Below are 20244 nucleotides of genomic sequence, written 5' to 3'. Positions count from 1 at the left end.
GATATGACAAAAATCAAAAACATCGGTCTAGATATGGCCGAGATTGAAAACATCGGCCAAGGCATGACTGAAATGGCCAAAGTATGAAAAAAAATCAAAAACATCGGTCTAGATATGGCCGAGATTGAAAACATCAGCCGAGGCATGACTGAAACGGCCCAAGTATGACAAAAATCCAAAACATCGGCCGAGACATGATTGAAATGGCCGAGATATGACTGAAGTCAAAAACATCGGTTGGGATATGACCAAAATCAAAAACATCAGCCGAGACATGACTGAAGTCAGAAACATCGGTCAAGATCTAAGTAGTATGACCGAGATCCAAAATATCGGCTGGCCGAAAGTTGTTTTTATGCTTCACATTGTTAACAACAGTTGTAGCCCCAGTAAAGGCGGTCATATCCATAGTCTTATTATGTCAATCGGTTATCATCTGACCGAGATATAAGCTAAATAAATGCAAGACATCGGCTGGCTGAGATGTGACTGAAATCTGAATTATGGCTCATAACTTTCTCAGATCTGAACCATTGTTGAAGATTAGACCACCAAGGTGTTCGCCTAGATGAGTACTACCCATTTGAAGGCAACTGGGTCCAAAATGATCAGTTGAAATTGATCCTGGAGTGGTCTTTTGGTTTTTGCAACAGGTAGGCAACTGCACAAAGTCACATTTATATATAATTCAAGTTGAAGATTTCATTAAAAATATGTAGGATAGACCATAAACTACCTAAGGAACCCATACTACCTACTGCCCTGAGGGTAGGGGGTGAGTGGAAGGGATGTAGTGTAAATGTGTGTTGACCTAGCATTAAAGCCCTACTATTGCTCAACTGACCATTTTCGATGTTTTGGGTCCTTGAGCTTTCTCACACTCAATTTCTTATCTATTTCACTTCCTCAGCATTCAATTCTTGTTGGATTGTTCTGTAAATTTATACATATGATACTGAATATATTGTGAATGTACTCCAAGTTTCTGATTATTAAATTTTGATGATTTGAAGGTATTGATCTCTTATCAGTAGAAATAGCAAGCATATGCAGTATCTCAAACCAACAACCTATTTTGAACTGATCTTCATCATGAAAGGAGGTATATATACTATTCTCATGATATATGAACAGGGTTGATCAGATGTGCAAGGGTAAGATGCTGAAAAACATCAAAAATGCCAAAAATGCGATTTTCTATCATTGTGTTCCTGTAGAAGGATCCTATGTGTGTCCTGGGCTGGCTATATAATATATACACTCCAAATAAGCTTAGGAATGGATTTCAGTCATATCTTGGCCATATCTCGACCGATCTTTTTGATTTTGGTCATATCTCGGCTGTTTCAATCATGCCTCGGCCGATGTTTTGGATTTTGGCCATATATTGACCGATGTTTTTTGATTTCAGTCATATCTTGACTGATGTGTTTGATTTTGGACATATCTCGGCCATTTCAGTCATACCTCGGCCGATGTTTTCAATCCCGGCCATATCTAGACCGATATTTTTGATTTCAGTCATATCACGACCAATGTTTTTGATTTTGGCCATATCCCGACCGATGTTTTTGATTTTTGTCATATCTCGGCCATTTCAGTCATGCCTCGGCCAATGTTTTGGATTTTGGTCAGTCATATCCCGACCGATGTTTTTGACTTCAGTCATATCTCAGCCATTTCAATCATGTCTTGGCCAATGTTTTGGATTTTGGCCATATCTTGACCGATGTTTTTGACTTCAGTCATATCCCGACCAATGTTTTTGATTTTAGTCATGCCTCAGCCGATGTGTTCAATTTCAGCCATATCTCAACCAATGTTTTTGACTTCAGTCATATCTTGGCCATTTCAATCATGTCTCGGCCAATGTTTTCAATTTCGGCCATATCTTGACTGATGTTTTCGATTTCGGTCATACCTCAGCCATTTCAGTCATACCTCGGCCAATTTTTTCAATTTCAGCCATATCTTGACCGATGTTTTTGACTTCAGTCATATCTCAACCAATGTTTTTGTGACCGACTGACCCATTGACCGACCAACCCATTGACTTACCAACCCATTGACCGACCGACCCCCATTGACTGACCGACCCAATGACCTACTGACCCCCATTAACCTACCCCCATTGACCTACCAAATTGACCTACCGACCCCCATTGACCGACCCCCATTGACCGACTGACCCCCATTGACTGACCAGTATCCTTGGCCCATCTGATATATCAGATCCCTGACCTACTCGGCCCACCTGTTGGTATCACAAACACACCTTGACCGGCCCACCTGTTTGTATCAGGTACATATTTCATACACTACCTACCATACACTATCAACCAAAATCAATAGAAATATCTATGCTTATCTATTACACCCTACACCAGCATACCATAGGCCCACCTGTTTGTATCAGGTACATATTTCATATACTAACAACCACACTATCTACCAAATTCAATAGAAAAGTGTACACTTATTTCCTATACCACATACTATGGGCCCACCTGTTGGTATCAGATAAACACTTGACGTCGGCCCACCTGTATTTAACAGAACAGTACATTGATGGGCCCACATCAGCTGGCCTGTTTGGAACAGGGAATTTTCATCCTCAGCTGGCTGTTAGTATCAAGGGTAAAGTGACTGCAGTATGTGCGAAACTACTCCTGAGTCGGTTTACTGAGTCTACGTACAGGTCCTGTCAATGGCAAGATAGATGATCTCTACCACTCTGGAGCAAATGATTCAACTTTGGTTTTTCTTCCCAACAAACCACTTCATCCACAATGCCTCCTGAAGCACCATCGATCAAGTCAATCCTGCAAACGCACTCGACATGCTCATATCACAACCGCACCTTGATATCACCATATGTCGGGTTAGATGCTGGACACGATTCTGGCTCTGGTAAGAACAATACTATTATTCTGTACCTAGACAAAGGCTAGTGCATAAGTCAATACAAGACGGTGTAATACGATGGACACAGTAAACACCTCAGTAGAGTTGTAAGAACAATACTGAGGTGGTCAAGAGGCGAAGCGCGGTACAAATCTCAGCAGAGTCGATTAGGTAATTGTTGGAAACCGATCAGGACAAGGAACAAGGAGAGATGTAGAACATCAGGCATTTGACTGAAGAATGGCAGAGTTTTAGCTAACTTTACCTAATGCACAATATAAAAAATAATTATCACAATTACAGATGTCATGATAAAGGAATAGATAGGCAGACTACACTGGTGGGATCTACCAAAGCTATGATACTGATGGACCTATGGCAGCAAGGTGTGATCTACTAACACACTTTTGGGTTTCTGCAAAATGTGTCTGGCTTTGGATAGGTAGGTTCCAATGCAGGTTCAATGGCAGTTTCTGCCATCACCAACAGTGTGCTGATGTGCGACACCGAGCTATCATGCTGTAGCAAGCTGATCTGTTTCTGCAAAATGTATCTAGCTTTGGATAGGCAGGTTTCAATGGCAGTTTCTGCCATCACCGACAATGTGCTGATGTGCGACACCGAGCTATCATGCTGTAGCAAGCTGATCTGTTTCTGCAAAATGTATCTAGCTTTGGATAGGTAGGTTCCAATGGCAGTTTCTGCCATCACTGACAATGTGCTGATGTACGACACTGAGCTATCATGCTGTAGCAAGGTGTTGATGATATGTCAAATCTACATAGTCTTACACAGATGGCTTGTGATGGTGAAACTAATGACAGCATGTCAAGATGAGACACCAAGTTAACTTACTGTAGCAAACTGCTGATATCTTGTCAAACATACATACCCTTACGAGGATCGCTTCTCATGGCAGAATACACCATCAATAACAGTTTTTCAGGGTGTGATAATCTCACTATAGCAAGTTGTTGATACCTACAAACTCTAACAGAATAATTTATCATGCTGTGTTACACTTTATGGATAGCATTCATCAATTGCATTAGTGATCTATTGACTATGAGGCATACACAACAGCATCAAACATCATGAGACAACAAATTAATTAGCGCTAGCATCGAGCCATGCATGAAGGGCAGCACGTTTTTCCTGAATTTTGGATAGCACGCTGTTTTTGCTAATGGTTTGTTGTGAAGTGGAGGAGTTAGGAAAAATTCGACTGTTAAGTGTTAATGTATACGAGCTCGAATATAAAGAAATATATTGCGAACCGTGTCCACCATGTCATCAGGTCAGCTACTTCCTCGCTTTCATCCGGATCTTCTAACAGGTCAAGAATACTATGATAAAAATTTTCCGAGTCCGTGACCATGTCCGTGCAAGAAAATACAGAGGAGGAGCTCAATGAAAACCGAACCTGGAGGAACAATTAGTAGGGGGTACCATAACCAATTTTAACGCACCTGCGTGGCAATGTAGGCCAGAGAACCTTTTGTCACAGACTTCATGCCATGGAGGTATGCATTACCAGAGTGCATAGCTTTTGGCTCTTTTTCCACGGAGCTTGGAGAAGTAAAGACGTGTTTGAAACCCTGTCAAGGAAAATGGCATTAAACGAAAATTTTACCGCTAATAGTGAACTTATGCAGATGAGAATCTCGCTCTTCAATAGACCCTGCCATGGAAGTTCGGGATCATAAACATACCCAGAATATAAAAACATTGGCCACTGGTCACCACAGGCCGCTGTTTCGCCACTTTTAAGGCTCTGTTTGGTTCTTGGGACTGTTATTTGAGCTGTACCATATATAAATGTAACTTTGTGTGAAAAGATGTCAGTTCCCACTTTTCACACATATGTCATTTTACTTGTCATTCAGTCGATCCTTCATGGATCTCTCTAAAACTTCGAATATATAATCAGGGACATATATGGGAGGTATCCCAGATATTAGATTACTTATCACAGGCTTGATTATGATGTAGGCTTCTTATCAGTCAAAATACCCCCTGTATATCAGATATCACATTTGTGCCCTATGTAGGGCTGGTCATTTATGCAAGTGTAAGGGACTTAAAAACATCAAAAGTGTCAAAAATGCGATTTTCTATGTTTTTTGTTCCTGTAGCAGAATCCTATCTGTGTGCTGGACCAGCTATATGATAGATCCACTCCAAATATACATAGAAATAGACCCCCTAGCTCAATTAAGGTCCGGTCCTACAGGAAAATTTTTCACAGGGGGTACACCACCAGGAGAGGGTAGGTATACTGCACCACAGGGTCTTGTCCTATGGTCCTGGAATCCTGATACATTGTTCATACTGTTGAATAGATGCTGGGTATACAGTTTTCAAGTATATCCACCTAGAAATAAATATATGGGAACATATTTTGTGTTTTCCTGTATATATGCTATATCTATTGATGTAGGCCACTTCAGGGGGTCAAACAAGTGGGGGAATCTCTTCATATACACTCCTAAATATGTCCTGGATATAATTAAACACCTCCCTATCAAAGGGGCAAAAATGCGAAACTGTTCTACACCCTAGGCTATTTTGAAAGGGCCCTGGAGGAGGAGCAGGTATACAAACAAACAAAAAAGTGATCTATAATATTATATTATACACATATATGCCAAACTACTACTTATATATAAAGGGGGACCTATTGTGGTGTGGTGGTGAAGCTGCAATGAGCTGGGGAGGGTGTGGGAATAATTATAATTGTGGGGTATACCATATGTGGCGATGTTTTTGGTGTTGTGGGGTAATTCCCACACTGTGTGGCTGAAAAATGCGAACATGTGATGTGTGGGAATAATGTGGGGAGGCCTGACATGAGGAGGTGACCAAAATGGGATATGTTTTGTGAATTTCCGCTTTTGGAAGCCAAAATTGCGGTCATAACATACTCCACTAAATATACTATCCCTTACGATCTATTCGTGATGGACCGTCGTTCGTGAGTCACGCTTTTTCGCAGTGAATTTCGTGACATACCGTTACACCATGTGACAAGCCATCACGTTTCGATGCCCAAAAGTGTGACTCACGAAATGGAGGCTCATCACGAATAGACTGTAACCGATAGTAGAATATATCCTGGAATGAAAAGTAGCTGAGTTTCAAAAATGCGAAAAATGCGGCTGTGTATATTGATATATCACTCAGGCTGTGGGTAGTGTTGCCACGAATTGAGCTGAATCGAAACGAGGTGGGAATTCGTTCCAGGTTCGATGGTCGAGGTGGAACGAACCGAAGTGTAACGAATACAGCTCGAAGCTCCAGCCAATTGGGGAGTGTTGTAACAGGGTGAGGGATGTAGGTATAGTACGAATAGCCAAGCGGTCCGCGCTCCAGCCAATGAGAATTGTTTGTAAAGTGAAGTAGATATGAAGTGGCTATGTTTCATTCTACGTTATCGTCGTCGACGTTTTGTAATAGATCAGCAAGCTCGTCGAACTTCCCCGTAACTATCAATTGCTCTGCAGCCCTTCGTGTCACATAAATACTGTCCGAGATAATGAAGTATGAGCTTTCATTATCACTGCCTTTTGGCGTAACGGTTAAGGGACGACAGTCTTGACTACTTACACAAACATGCAAAAACGGCAAGCTATAAAATCACAACTCGGGTTTGAGATCAAGCGTGGTATAAGTTTCACGTCGGGAAGCTCGTCGGGGCATGCAAGTGATGCTACAATCATCAAAAAGTGCCAGACATCAGTCACCGATGCCCGGTATTGACGACGACCATGAGTAGACGAGCTCTTCGAGCTGCCTTGTGCAGTCATTGAAGGATCTGTGTATATATGCAAAGGAGGGGGAGGCAGCTCCGTAGTATCTGTGTGCGTCGGCGCAGTCGATGGGCCAACACCACATACAGTTGCTGTTTGAATGTTTGAAGTCGTGTCGTCGTTCTTGTGTTTCTTCGCGCAGGATTTCGGTCCTGTCGCAGCCGCGTTTTGCGTTTTATCGCAGTAGTAGTTGGAGCGGTATTATTGACAGCCGTAGGAGTGATGTCGGCAAATGGATTTGACGGTGTAAAGCTTGCTGCAGCTGGTGAATAAGGGCCTTGCACAAAGTGATGCATGTTTGCCAATGCATTTGCGACAGGCAATGGATGTGGGAGATACGGAGATGCAGAAGTGTTGTTTGGGAGCCCATATGGTGAGTGAGGGTAAAATGGTGGACGTGCATGAGCGGCGGACCATGCCAGACTTGTATAGCCTGGGTGAGGGTGATGATGCTGTTGCTGAGATGCCGAAGGGATAGCAGAAGCTGCAGAACTGTTCCACTGGTGAAAACTCATGTTTTGGGAATATAATACTAAACTCACAGTACGACGCACGAATTTATACGATGACCTATACATCCGTTGCCTAACCACGCTTGAGGATTGCTCAACATTTGTATTGTATAGCATTGCAGGCGCCTGTCCTCCGGCGCTAAAGCAGTACTACGGTCCGACGAAAATATGTATAATGATGTTCTATACCAAAAGGTTCGAGGACGGACAACGGAGGAGCAGAGTACATTGAGAAAATGCTAGAGATGTGAGGTTGCTGGAGTACTACTCTAACGAATCACCAAGTCACAGGCCAGATTTAGCATTTCATTTGGCAGTTCGTTCCTAATTCGATACTTATCTACAACGAGGCGTAAACGAATCGAGTTGTATCGAACTGCCTCAATTTCGAACCGAACCGAAGTTACCTCGAGGTCACCTTGGTTCGACGGCAACACTAGCTGTGGGTGAGCTGTGTTAAGCCAAAGGCCCTGATATATCACGCCTTTATTCTAATGAGAGTAAAATGATATATCATATTGACAACATGGCCTGGTCCCGAAGAATATTGTTGGCCGAGTGGGGGTCTGCGAAGTGGAAGATTGCGTGTGCGACTCGTTGCTGCGGTGTCCTGCGTTGTCGTGGCTTGATCCAGTTAGCCGATTCGATGACACCTAGGGACATGTTGTTTTCTTCTTCGACTGTACATAACCAAGTCGAGTCTTCGATACTAGAAGTAATAGGTAATAATGGGACGATAACCGAGAAACGCCTATCTTTGATGGTTGCAGGTATTCCGAGTGCAGCGATGATCTTGAGTCGATTTTCTGGAATTCTTATCCATGTAGCGGCTTCTGTGGTTGTGAGTTCTACTATGAGGTCGCCGTTTCTGAGGCGCGTGATTGCCTTGATTAAAATATCGGGTGTGTCGTCCGATTCGGATGTTGTTAGCGCTTGTTTCATTTTGGTCGCTATGTCTGCTGATGTTACTTCGGGTGCGAATAGGGCTTTGCCTGGAGTTGGATCGAACAAGATTTGTCGGTCCCTTGTGGAGGCGCGAGTAATCGCTGCCGAGATGGGAGCCGAGGTCTGTGCGTTGTGTTGAGCTGCCGCACTGTATGACTTCGTCGTTTTCGACTGAATTGTGCTGGGAGGGGGAGTAGTTAGCGATTCTATAGCACTTTTGACATCAGTGATACTGCTTAGGACGGCGTCAGCCGCAAGTTCCGCTCGGTTTGCAGCCGCAGATGCAAAAGTGTTGTCTTCCTTCGAGTTTGCCTCTATGATTGTTTTGAATTTCGCGATTTCGTCGACGTTCGATTTGAGGGTCTCGGAAGCCGTTAAGATAGACGCGATTTGAGGTGAAATAGCCGCTATTACGTGAGACGATAGCGTGTTCGAGAGGTCCAGTACTAGTTGGGTTGAAATGGCGGCTGAGATAGAGTCTGTCAGTTGCTGAGTGGTCGGTGTAGCCTCCTGTCTGGTTTTAAGGCCGTCCTCCAGCAATATGGCTACTGCTCTGAGTCCTTCTATGACAGTGCGTGGGATACCTGTGTATTGGGTAATATGGAGAATTGTTAATATTAAGCTTTCGTTTGACATGGTTTCGCCTATTTGACGAAACGGGGACTTCTCTAGAAACGTGGTACTGCTTTCTTTATCCTTGACTTCGTAGTCTTGTTGCATTATTTCATCCTTTGGCAGCATCAAGGAGACTGTGTTGCGATGAGATAGTCTAATTTTGTTAGTTGGGGTGGGAGCCCGGTCATTTGAAATGCCAGTTCCCGTGGGTGCTGGACGCTTCTTTACGGCGGCCATTGACGCTGAAGTCGACAGTGGGGCCGTTAGGACTTGTACAGGGGTATTTTGTGAGGTAGCAAGGGCGTGAGTGGCGTCAATAACGCCTAGAACGCTGGTGAGCGCAGTACTAGACTCCGTGGTTTTTCGGGGTCCTAGTCGGGGTGCCACTTGGTAACGGACCAAGGGGCGATAGACTACTCACTGAAACGCAGTCACTCGCCCAAACACCTGCCGATAGTCGAGCACGTGTTCCAAGTTCTCCATGATTGCTTGCTAGCGGATGGCCTTCAGTGATGCGATATTGCACCTCGACATTCGAACGGGTTGGTGTTGAGCGCCTTAGTGTCGCGCTGCCAGTCAAGCCCGGCTTGCTGTGCGTGGTCACTGTGCCACTGCGGGAGCCGTGTGATAGGTGTGAGGTTTGACTGGTGACGGAAGCCGTTTCGGATCGCAACTGGGTGGAAAAATACCTACAAAGGCGAGGTACGAATTAACAACTGTGCGTCTTTGGGACGTTGACAGCTGATTCACCCTGCACGGAATTTAGGTTGGCTACTTAGTGGAAGCTCAGGATGAGCAACGCACCTAGACTGCAAAATGGAAGGTGTCCTTGTCGTTCCTTTCATTCGTATCGATAGCATGGTGTTCCCGCACCTGCTGTACGAGCTCAGGTGTTTCAGTGGAGTAGTATACTAGTAGTATACGAGTTTCTGCAAGTAGCTCGATGTGGCAGACATGTCGAGTGTGACAGGTACGGTAAGCCTCAAAGCGGCCGTCTTGTAGAGGTGCCAATGCCAATGCGAGAATGTCTTGAGGAGAAAGCTGCAAGTGTTAATGTTGTAAGCGTTTTCAAGTGTTAGTCCTGGCAGCTCAAGCGGGGTCAGCCATAGCATTTGCGATGAAACGCGAATTTGCGGATAGAAAAGTAGATACAATGCGTAGCAAACGGTGGTACTAGACTAGGAAGACTGCACGTGGCTGTGTTCAGAACTTGATCAGCTGCAATTTACGCGAGTCAGCGCACGGTAGCTTGATCGCACTGTTGAAAGGGGCAAACATCACCATTCGAAGTCGACACGTTGAGGCTACAGGACGCCTCGAGTAAGTATAGTTACCACAATCACAACGACAGCCCCTAGCCTCAATATCGGACAATCACATCCGATATGTGAGAGAAGCGAGAGCAGTAAATCAGTGATGATCCAATCTGTAGCGCAGATTCGGAAAGGAGGAAGTCTGCGCACATGGAGAAGGCACTGCCGCTCCGCGCGCAGAAGCGAGGAAGGGGAAGAGTCTTCTTCAGTAGCACATAGACCCTCGGATAAGGATAGCGCTTGACAGGTTCCTGAAGTCCAGTATGCAGTCTAAAGTTGACGGCGTCTTCTTCATGCTATGGTGAGACATGGCCTGAGCTCATGATGCGGAGCACATACCTGATTCGCGCGAGAAAAACATGTTCGAGAATACAAGTAGTACTAGTGCGCCCCTTGCTTGACGATCGAGTCATTGAGGTATCGATACTGGCAAATGGTTGTCAAGCGGGGGACGTTTGCAGAGATACGGGAACTGCTTGCTGAGATAATTTGCGAGACACATGCTAGAGAAAACAATGCGGTGGAGTTGGATGGACGTCTCCGAGTCTCAGAGATATTTCTTGCCGGCGATGGAGATAAGGGTGGGTGAAGAATGATAGAAATGCGGGCTCGCTTGATAACAGAACTACCAGATGTGATGCTGAGATGTCGATGTCGATTAAGAAGGTGGTTGTCAGACAACGTGACTCGGGCGCTTGATCTGCACAGCAAGCTGTGAAGCGAACATGAGGACAAAGCAAGGAAGACGCACACGTACATGACTTGAACAGCAACCTCCCTCTAGCTCTACCGAGCATCAAACAATAGGTCCATTTATTTTCAGCTTTCATTCGTCCTGGACGGGTGTGTTCTGTGTAAAACCAAGTACCTCTGAGTGAGTGATGGCGTTCGTTTGGTGGGCGAGAGCTGAAATTGTCCCGCTCCTATTAGGTGAAGTTTCCGAACCAATAGCATGTCTTCACGAGTCCCTGAAAAGCAAGAGAAATCAGTGACCAAGCCTCTCCAAAGGATGCAAGGACACACCGACTCCGTCTTTGGCGTCCTACGGCTGCCCGATAACCGGCGGATTATCACCTCTTCATTCGACGGCACACTTCGAGTCTGGGACTTGGAGAGCGGTATGCAGGTCGGGAAGGCCTGGATGAACGAAAGAAGTAGAAGTGTGAGTCGCATAGCACTTTCGCCGGACTGCAAGACAGTAGCAAGTGGGAGTGAGGATACAGTGAGATTGTGGGAAATTGACACAGGCAAGGTCATCAAAAAATTGAGGCACACAAAGGAAGTGCGGTCTGTGTGCTGGAGTCCAGATGGAGGGCGAGTGGTGAACGGGTGCTATGGTGGGACATTCATAGTATGGGACGTCGAGAGCGGAAAGATAATCCTCGGACCAATCGAGGCAGCGAAAGGCAGCTACGTGTCGGCGGTTTGCTACTCACCCGATGGTACGATGATCGCGACGGGCACTGACAAGCTGAAAGTCTGGGATGCCAACACAGGCGAATTGCTCAAAACACTCGACTTCGGAGTTTGGTCCCTGGCATGGATCTCGGACGGAAAGACACTTATCACCGGGTCATCCCATCAAATTAGGAAATTCGACACCGCCACCTGGACCGAAACCGCTGTTCTGGAGGGACACATAGGTTATCATGTCGGTGATATTCCACTGTCTCCGAATGAACGCATCCTTGCAAGCGTATCATATGACAGGACAGCGCGACTATGGAACCTAGAAACCAATCAGCCCATCGGACAACCCTTCTACCATGAAGACTGGGTGAGGTGTGTGACCTTTTCTGTGGATGGAAGGTTGCTCGTCACTGGCTGCGATGACAAGGACATATACAAATGGGATGTCTCTGGTGTCATCAAGGAAGCTGGCCTCGACCACCTTCTATCAGACAATGTAAGCTTGTGTACATTTCATCCTCAATCATGCTGATAATGGGTCGTCCTTTCAGGTGGTATGTTGCATCATGTCTCTTCAACAGCCTTTCTCACTCATCTTCATTCATCGCAGAAAACAATCAAGAAGCCATTTAACATTAATGTATGCTATGTGCCTCTTGACCTTTTGCACGGCCTTGAATATCTACATACTAGGCTGATGCTACACGACCGCGACCTTCGAAAATCGAAGGCACTCGTCCGAGTCGACTATCCCCAGGGTTTTTCGATGATGTACGTGATTTCCATCTGTAATATAATGTCTCCTTTGACCATTATCTTATTAGTTCTCTACCTCCCGAGGACGAAATGCCACCACACCAAATCAACGAACTCTCCTCGGTCGCTTACCTTCCTTCTGGCGCCGGCGCTCCAATTCACGCGGAGCAACCGAACAGGACACCCCGTCCAGATCACACCCTCGTAGCTGGGCTAAAAACATCATGTCCGGCAGGCAACGCAGACAAGATGGATCGAACATCCAATTGCGAGAACTACCGGTAGTTGACGTCCCGTTCACCGCGGGCAAGCCTGTACGCTTTTTTCCACCTCTATGCTTCTTAGTCACTGACACGTTTCCATGCAGAGGGACTATCATGCAAGAGGGAAGAAAGCAGCCAGCTCCTCTCGACCTCCCAAGATCCATGTCATGCAACAACCTACTGGCGAAGCAACCCAGAGCACACCCCCACCATCGTCGTCACAGCAAGCCACGCCATCAGCTGCAATTACTACAGTCTCCACTACCACGGCGGTGCCTGGAACCTCACATCTTGACATCACCATACGTCGAGCTGGATGCTGGACGCGGTTCTGGCTCTGGATTGGTTGTATCTCTATCGAAAATAATCAACTATAGGGAAGAAACGTTCTGGAACACCATTGACATTTTCCATCATCTCATCTAGTTATCTATAGCTCTTCCATTGTATTGTATTCCCTACTTGTTCTGCTACGCTTGTCTATTGCCTTATGTCGGTCCAGCTTGGTTCCACTCTGTACTGTAGAAGCTGATCACTTAGGCTGTTCTACGACTCATCTACGATACATTAATTCTGACAAGCTTTTTCAGCGAAACTTTATGACCGACTTCAATCCCTCCGCTGTGGCGCGTGGTGTCGGCAAGGTCGTTCGGGAACCTACAATAACAGCTCTTGAGTCAGACGTGCAGATTTCAACTTACCTCCCTTTCGTGGAGGTGGTCCACAAACAAGGTTTCAAATGCCCATGTTTGAGATATTGTACTCGACAAGGAGAGGATGGTGATTCTTACCCTACCGAAAAATGAGTCTGAGCAAATCCTGCTTCTTCCGAGTTAATGAACCAACAATCTCCCTTGATGCATTAGATCGTCATAACACACGCGCAGGGCACCTTTTTCAATGACGAGACTGCTCAGTCCTGAAGGCGAAACCCACATGACCGTGGACTGGTATGGTCAAGTTAGCACAGTGCACGATGCTGACTTGCACGTTATGGCATTTGGTATTAGCGCACACGTCAAGTACTACACGATAAAAGCACCGATGTGAAGTGCCCACCCAATGTTGCTCTGGTACTCCGCTATGAGCTTTCGTGTGCGACCTGGAGTGAAAGGCTGGGTTGTCTTATAACTGCTCTCTGCCAGGGAACGACTCACTGGAAATGGTGTGAGAGATAAAGAGAATCAGAAGATATACGTGACTTGAAATGCACGTCACAGCGCATGCTGGCATACTCGAACCATGCAGGGTAAAGCCCGGATCTGTGCCAGTCCAACACATACAAACGTGCCATCACGTGCCAACAAGAGGCGGGTTGAAATGTGGGAATAAAACTACAGGCTTCGCTATCTATGGAGTCAGGTGAAACGGGTCAATGCATTTGGGTTCTGATAAAAGGCAGGAGGTTCGAAGTTTGCCACGGTTTCAGCTGTGACATTCTAATGGGTTTCAGAGTCAGGTATCTTGCAGGTATCTGCTTCGAACATTGCAGCCATATTCAAGCTCCGCGTGAATCATTCATGTTAGTAATCAACCCAATTATAGAATTCTTCAGTGTCGCGGAATAGATGATCGATAAGCCTATAGCTTGATCCTCCACTCTCTGTCCTGATGCACATCTCAGAACGTAAACGGGTACTGCAGGCCCTCCGGGACACTAACCAGAGCATGCAGCTTGCTCGATACCTTGAGCTAATAGATATGTTAATAGATGATGACTCATCTGATGTCACCTGCGAGTCTGACTCCAATAACGAGGGAGACTCGGAGCCAAGCTCTGATAATTCATCCGATTCTGATATATCATCAAACATCAGCATGGAATCCATTTCCTCCATAAGTTCTACCAACTCATTTGATACCTGGATGTCCCTCGACTCCATCTGGGATGAAATACCATCCTCCGATTCTACAGATGCCTCTGGGCCTGTGTTCAGTAGCCGAGTCTTCATCGAGTTCAGTAACACTATACAAGCACTCGAAGATGAAGTTACAAAAGCACGTACTCTCATTTCTCGGCCCCCAGCAACCCATGCACCACAGCTCCATCTACTCGAAGAGTGGAGATTGGAAAATCCGCAGAAGTTCCATCACAAACTCCGAGTTGATCCCAACGTTTTCGTTGAACTCGTCAATAAAATCATCCACCATTCAGTTTTCTACAATAATTCCAACAATCCACAGTTACCTGTTCCTGTTCAGCTCGCGGTTTTTTTGAATGCTGCAGGCCACTATGGAAATGCAGGAACAGCCAAAGATATGGCTGACTGGGCAGGGGTCTCAGTCGGAACAGTGTACAACTGTTATCAACGTGTCATGGTTGCAATTCTGCAGCACCACGACAACATTATTCACTTCAACCCCCTAGAGGCTAAAGATCAAATTGAGATTGATTGTGCAAAGGACTGGGTTGAGGAACATACATGTCCAGAGTGGCGCGGAGGATTTTTGTGTGTTGACGGCACACCCTTCAACATTTTCCAGAAGCCAGGATGGCATGGAGAAGGTTTTTTTGACCGAAAATCAAATTACTCACTGTCGGCACAGGTAAGTGATCAAGAAAACATCAAAAAAAAACATACTAACCTTACATTAGATTGTGATTATGCCTCACAACCTTCGTATTGTCGACTATGTAATTGGAGTCCCAGGAAGTCTCCACGACGCTAACACATTCTCAAGGACACGAATTGCATGACACCCTGAGAGTTTTTTGGGAGCAGATGAGTGGATTTGGGCCGATTCAGCTTATGCATCACGTATGTGGTGTGTCATCCCCTTCAAACGTCCCCCAGCTGGTGGTCTGAGGCCCGATCAAAAAAAATTCAACATGCACCTGTCGAAAGTAAGTCATCAATTATACTGAAACTTGTATATGGACTCATACCTAAAGTGAAGGTTCGTGTTCGTTCAGAACACTGTTATGGATCTCTCAAAGGACGGTTCCAGTCACTTCGTGAGCTAAGATTTCAGATACAGTCACAGAAAGACCTCAACTACACAAACATGTGGACACATTGTTGTCTCATCCTTCACAATCTCATTATCGAGATTGAGGAGAAGTCAGGAAAGAAAAGCACCAATCCATATTTTCGCAAAGAGTCGCAGACGCAAGAGAATGGAGGTGTAGACAAGGAGGATGAGGAGGAAGGTGATGGTGATGAGGGTTTTATTGGAACGGAGGGGCAAATTTTCCGGAACACATTGATGGGTTGTTTGCTTCAAAGCAGAGTTTAGGTGCAGTGTATATCAAGAACAAGTCTGAAAGATAACATGTAGTAGTAGTACAGCACGGCAAGTATCAAGAATGTGATTAACGAGAACAACAAGCACCAAAGGCAAACATAAACACAGACATGAATGGATGGATGCAAGCACAAACACAAATCAATCAGCCTCGTCAGCAGCAGGACCAACACCATGCTCCATAGCCATGAGACGATACTTGATTTCTTCAAGTCAGATTTCCAACTCCAGTTGCCTTGTCTTGTCTTCGGACATGGCACGTTCGTGACTGTGAGTAGCAATGAATCTTTGTGTGTCATGTTCATGCTCAGCATGAGCTTCATGGGCCTTTAACTCTTTTGAAAACTTAGCATACTCGAACTTCATCTGCTTGTTTGAGGCTTTGGAGTCCGATTTATCCTGCACATGGAGTAGGAGCGAGTCGGAGGCATCAGCTAGCTTCTTCGTCATCTCTGCTTCTACATCACATGGTCGTTTACGAGACTCTGATGCTGAACGAGAAGTAGATGGTGATGGACGAGTAGAGGTGACTGGAGTTCAACCACGTAGGGAACTGCTACTTGCTTTACGGGAGTGCACGGTCAATGACTTCATCACATCCTCGATGCCCTCGCCACCAGAAGACTCCATGTTAGTAAAGAAGTTGCCCTCACTTCGTGGTGGCGAGTCCAGTGAGATATTCGGAGGCCTATCAGGGTTGGTTTGTTGAACTGTAGGACGTGAAGCTGAACGGCTGTAGTGGTCGAGGGGAATATTTAAGGAGAGCAAGGGTGATGTCGTCAACTTGGAGAATCTAATGATGATAAATCTGCACCCGAGATTTGGGGTGACGAAGAGGGGATGCGAGGAGGGGTACAATACTGCAAAGATAAGGGCTCATTTGAAGGGCTGGGGTTACCATAGAGGTCATTGTCACTTTCGATCAGTGAACGAGGAGTTCCAGTGACCATTAGAGACGATTCAGGTTCCCCCCCTGAGAGACCAAGTGACTGATCTGGGATTTCTCCCGGCTCAAGCTCCCCGTCATCAAGATCCATCTCAGCAGCAGCCTGGTCTTCGTTGTGTGGGGTCCCAGAAAAAAAATCAAATGCCTCGCTGGCAAAATCTTGACCAGGGTCGGCTGTTGAAAATGCTGTATTATAGGCTGGGTTCATCCTCCACCATCCATGAAGGTCAGACCACCACGGAAATTGCAGAAGAAGACGAGCTAGTGCTCGATCTCAGGACATAACAAACAAACAAATAAAACAAATGGACATACCAACAAGAGTTTTCGTGCGAGGATCTGCATCCAGCTCCTCGATAGACTTAAGTCCAGCCCCTGTTTGGCCAAGCTCCTTGTTGATGGAGTTGTACCTCTTTTTAAGCCTAAAAAATCTAGTCAATCACGCCACTAGTTCCACAATCAAATCATAGTGGACATACGAGTTGAACTGACTGTTGATGGGTTTGATAAAGCTAAGTGGGTGCTCTTTATATAGTGCATGAATGTTCGGATCTTCGTCGTCAGTGAAAATTGCAGCAGCCAACTGCTGGAGGTAATTTGTCTTCTGGGTAGACATCTGCTGTCGTGGTCGACCCTCGTCCTTTGCATCTTTGGCTGAGTCGGAGAACAGCTTGATCCAGGCCTCGTCATTAGCCTTGCACCACTCGATGAGGCAAGAGGTGCATGCCGAGTGCTGTCTTTCCCACTGGATTGCTGGGATCTTTGCAGTTGATGGCGCTTTGGAGGATTGGGGGGAGCGAGAGGAAGTAGGAGCTGATCCACGGCTGCCACGACCTCGGGCTCTAGCAGTACTGACTTCCCGTCCATGGTTGTTGGTACCTCGTGTAGCCATAGAAGTCGAAAATGGGCCTACAGTGGTGGACGACAGTGATGGCGACGACGACGGCTGCCAGGCAGTGCCATCAGAGTTTCATTTTTGTTCAAGTGCAGCGTGTTTGCTGCATGCACAACCTAACTTTGAAACCCATTTCTGATTCAGGCTGAAAGTACGTCACTTAGTATGTCCAAGAACTGAAGGCACCAAATTCCCACACCCCGCGAAAATGCCTCAGTAATACAGTTGTAACCAAGTAGTACTTTTCCGGCTCCCACCACCATGATCTCCTTCTTCGATTGTTTGTATTTTGAAACTACTCCTGAGTCGGTTTACCGAGTCTACGTACAGGTCCTGTCAACAGCAAGATAGACGATCTCTACCACTCTGGAGCAAATGATTCAACTTTGGTTTTTCTTGCCAACAACCACTTCGTCCACAACGCCTCCTGAAGCGCCATCCATCAAGTCAATCCCGCAAACGCACTCGACGTCCTCATATCACAATTGCGCCTTAATATCACCATATGTCGGGTTGGATGCTGGTCGCGATTCTGGCTCTGGTAAGAACAATACTATTATTCTGTACCTAGACAAAGGCTAGTGCACAAGTCAATACAAGACGGCATGATACAACGGACACAGTACACACCTCAGTAGAGTTGTAACAACAATACTAAGGTGGTCAAGAGGCGAAGCGCGGTACAAATATCAGCAGAGTCGATTAGGTAACGAGTTCGGAGTGCGGAGAAGGGAAGACAAGAGTCATATGGTATGAAGGTGTACAAGATAACAAGATAGACCGAAATAAGTAAGGAACTCAACATATCGATGCTAACATACTTTACTTGTGTCCACTCCAAGGCCTGATGTACCATAGACTGGTAGACCTCTGTTGAAGAAATGGTGGAGTTGTGAGTGATATCTTCTTATGCTGACCATTGCATCACCACTCACTATGTCTGCCCTGACAATGTCCGTCTTGTATTCGCTCGCATGCACTCCACACACACGTCCCCAGCCTTAGTTGATGTATTCCTATATTTCCTTCCCGGTACTGCTTCTTGGGTCGACACATGAGTCAAAGAGCTTGAAGATCACTATGTTCCTCACCTTGGAGAGATCAGAAGAACCTCCATTGCATGCAGTGGGATAACCAGCTGGGAGCGTGCAAAAGAAGGCCCTGCTGTGGGGTGAGAGTTGGTTGATAAAGGTGTGAAGAGCGCTATGGAGAGTATCAAACAAGGAATGGGAGTGAAGTGGATTAGGCACAAGAAGTGAGACAGGAGGCGCAATGTCGCCAATGTGGTTCAAAAGCTTAGATATCAAGGAGAGAGCCAAAGCTCAGGCAGCAACTCGGAAGACTTCAAGAGACTTGGTATAGAGTGCACGGTTGTCTGTATAGAATTTTATTTGTATATCTCTCACAGCTCGATCACATTACAGTACTTAGAAATTAATGTTCCAGGACACTGAAATATTATAGTAATAGAAGTATAACTTCGGCAGTGCGTGACTATACAAAGACAGTTCACTCAGTCGCGCACTCAAGAGAGACAATGCTTAGATCATTACCTATACAAAGACAGTTCACTAAGGTAATCAGTGTAAGTAAGAATAGACAGAACAACAATGAAAAGGGTAACTAACCTCAGTTGCGCACTCGAGAGAGACAACGCCTGAGGTATGAGTCATGTAAAGTACAAAGTTATATATGACTGCGCGTAGATAGGATAAAGTATTCAAGTGCTGCGTGCATGGTATAAGCTAAACGGTTGTTAGACAGTTGGCGTTTTGACGTGCAAACGCTATGGCGAATAATATAGTTAAGTGGACTATAAAGATCATGAATAAAACATATCAAAGTGAAACATATCACAGCATGACAGCGGGACAGCATTTTGGGCCGAACGACTTGCCAGTTCCAACATATAGCGCTTGCATGATTCATACACTATTTTGACCGACCGGAGACGAAGGACGGAACCAAGTACAGGTACATCAGTAAATTCACACATTGCTTATTTCAGCACTTATCACTACTTTTCGTCACTTTTCAACAATGGATCTACTTTTTTTCCTTCAACTAGCCTCCACCTTCAACTTAAGTACACCAAAATGTTTCTTATACATTAGAAATCTGTTTGACAACATGAGAATAAGTATTAGCTGTTGTGGTCCAGCAGAAACACCACAACAGTTGTTAATAAGTTCTTGACATAAATGCGCTCTCTAGTCAGCTACACATGAGAAAACTGTATTCTATCACAATGAAATATGTATTTGACATATTATTAGCAGTTTGAGATACTTGATTTGCTGGTGGTGGCCAGTTTAAGAGAAAAAGTAGATCCATTGCTGAAAAGTGACGAAAAGTAGTGATAAGTGCTGAAATAAGCAATGTGTGAATTTACTGATGTAAGTCTAGTACATATCTACTGTTGTATCATGGCAGCAGCTCCTGCACAATATCAGTCACCCCGGGATCACAAACCGTCCCCATACTGACTGAACAGAAGAAATCTGACTGTCTTGTGTGCAATACATGGGTCCAAGGTGGTGGCCTAGCTGTGTGTCGAGTGAAGAACTGCACGACACGCCTGATTCCATCACCTGCAAGTACTGTGTCCGAGCAAAAGGTAAAACTTGGCC

General features: G+C 45.5%; 4 protein-coding genes across 4 annotated transcripts; all 4 read right to left on the bottom strand.

Annotated features, from left to right (window-relative positions):
- Positions 1–4011: 4011 nt before the first annotated feature.
- On the bottom strand, positions 4012–4687 carry EDB91DRAFT_1059708 (uncharacterized protein; the record flags this gene model as incomplete). The annotated part of the gene is made up of 4 exons (XM_041314274.1): positions 4012–4129; positions 4182–4327; positions 4374–4502; positions 4538–4687. Coding segments are annotated over 4 exons (543 nt in total), but the record flags the coding sequence as incomplete, so codon positions are not given.
- Positions 4688–7522: 2835 nt separating this feature from the next.
- On the bottom strand, positions 7523–9203 carry EDB91DRAFT_799718 (uncharacterized protein). Its single transcript, XM_041328438.1, has 2 exons — positions 7570–9203; positions 7523–7549 (listed from the first exon to the last, which is right to left on the bottom strand). The coding sequence occupies exon 1, from the start codon at positions 9020–9022 to the stop codon at positions 7739–7741; it is 1284 nt and encodes a 427-aa protein (XP_041172850.1). The 5' UTR covers positions 9023–9203; the 3' UTR covers positions 7523–7549; positions 7570–7738.
- A 1074-nt stretch (positions 9204–10277) lies between these two features.
- Positions 10278–10878, bottom strand: EDB91DRAFT_1158561 (uncharacterized protein; the record flags this gene model as incomplete). The annotated part of the gene is made up of 2 exons (XM_041319703.1): positions 10278–10380; positions 10438–10878. A coding segment is annotated over one exon (399 nt), but the record flags the coding sequence as incomplete, so codon positions are not given.
- Positions 10879–17032: 6154 nt separating this feature from the next.
- Positions 17033–17449, bottom strand: EDB91DRAFT_1026207 (uncharacterized protein; the record flags this gene model as incomplete). The annotated part of the gene is made up of 2 exons (XM_041312640.1): positions 17033–17141; positions 17199–17449. Coding segments are annotated over 2 exons (360 nt in total), but the record flags the coding sequence as incomplete, so codon positions are not given.
- Positions 17450–20244: the final 2795 nt, after the last annotated feature.

The sequence above is a fragment of the Suillus paluster genome (assembly GCF_016628075.1).
Source record: "Suillus paluster strain FC165 chromosome Unknown EDB91scaffold_74, whole genome shotgun sequence".
In the NCBI taxonomy this organism is placed as follows: domain Eukaryota; kingdom Fungi; phylum Basidiomycota; class Agaricomycetes; order Boletales; family Suillaceae; genus Suillus; species Suillus paluster.
This window is presented reverse-complemented; position numbering and strand designations above follow the sequence as displayed.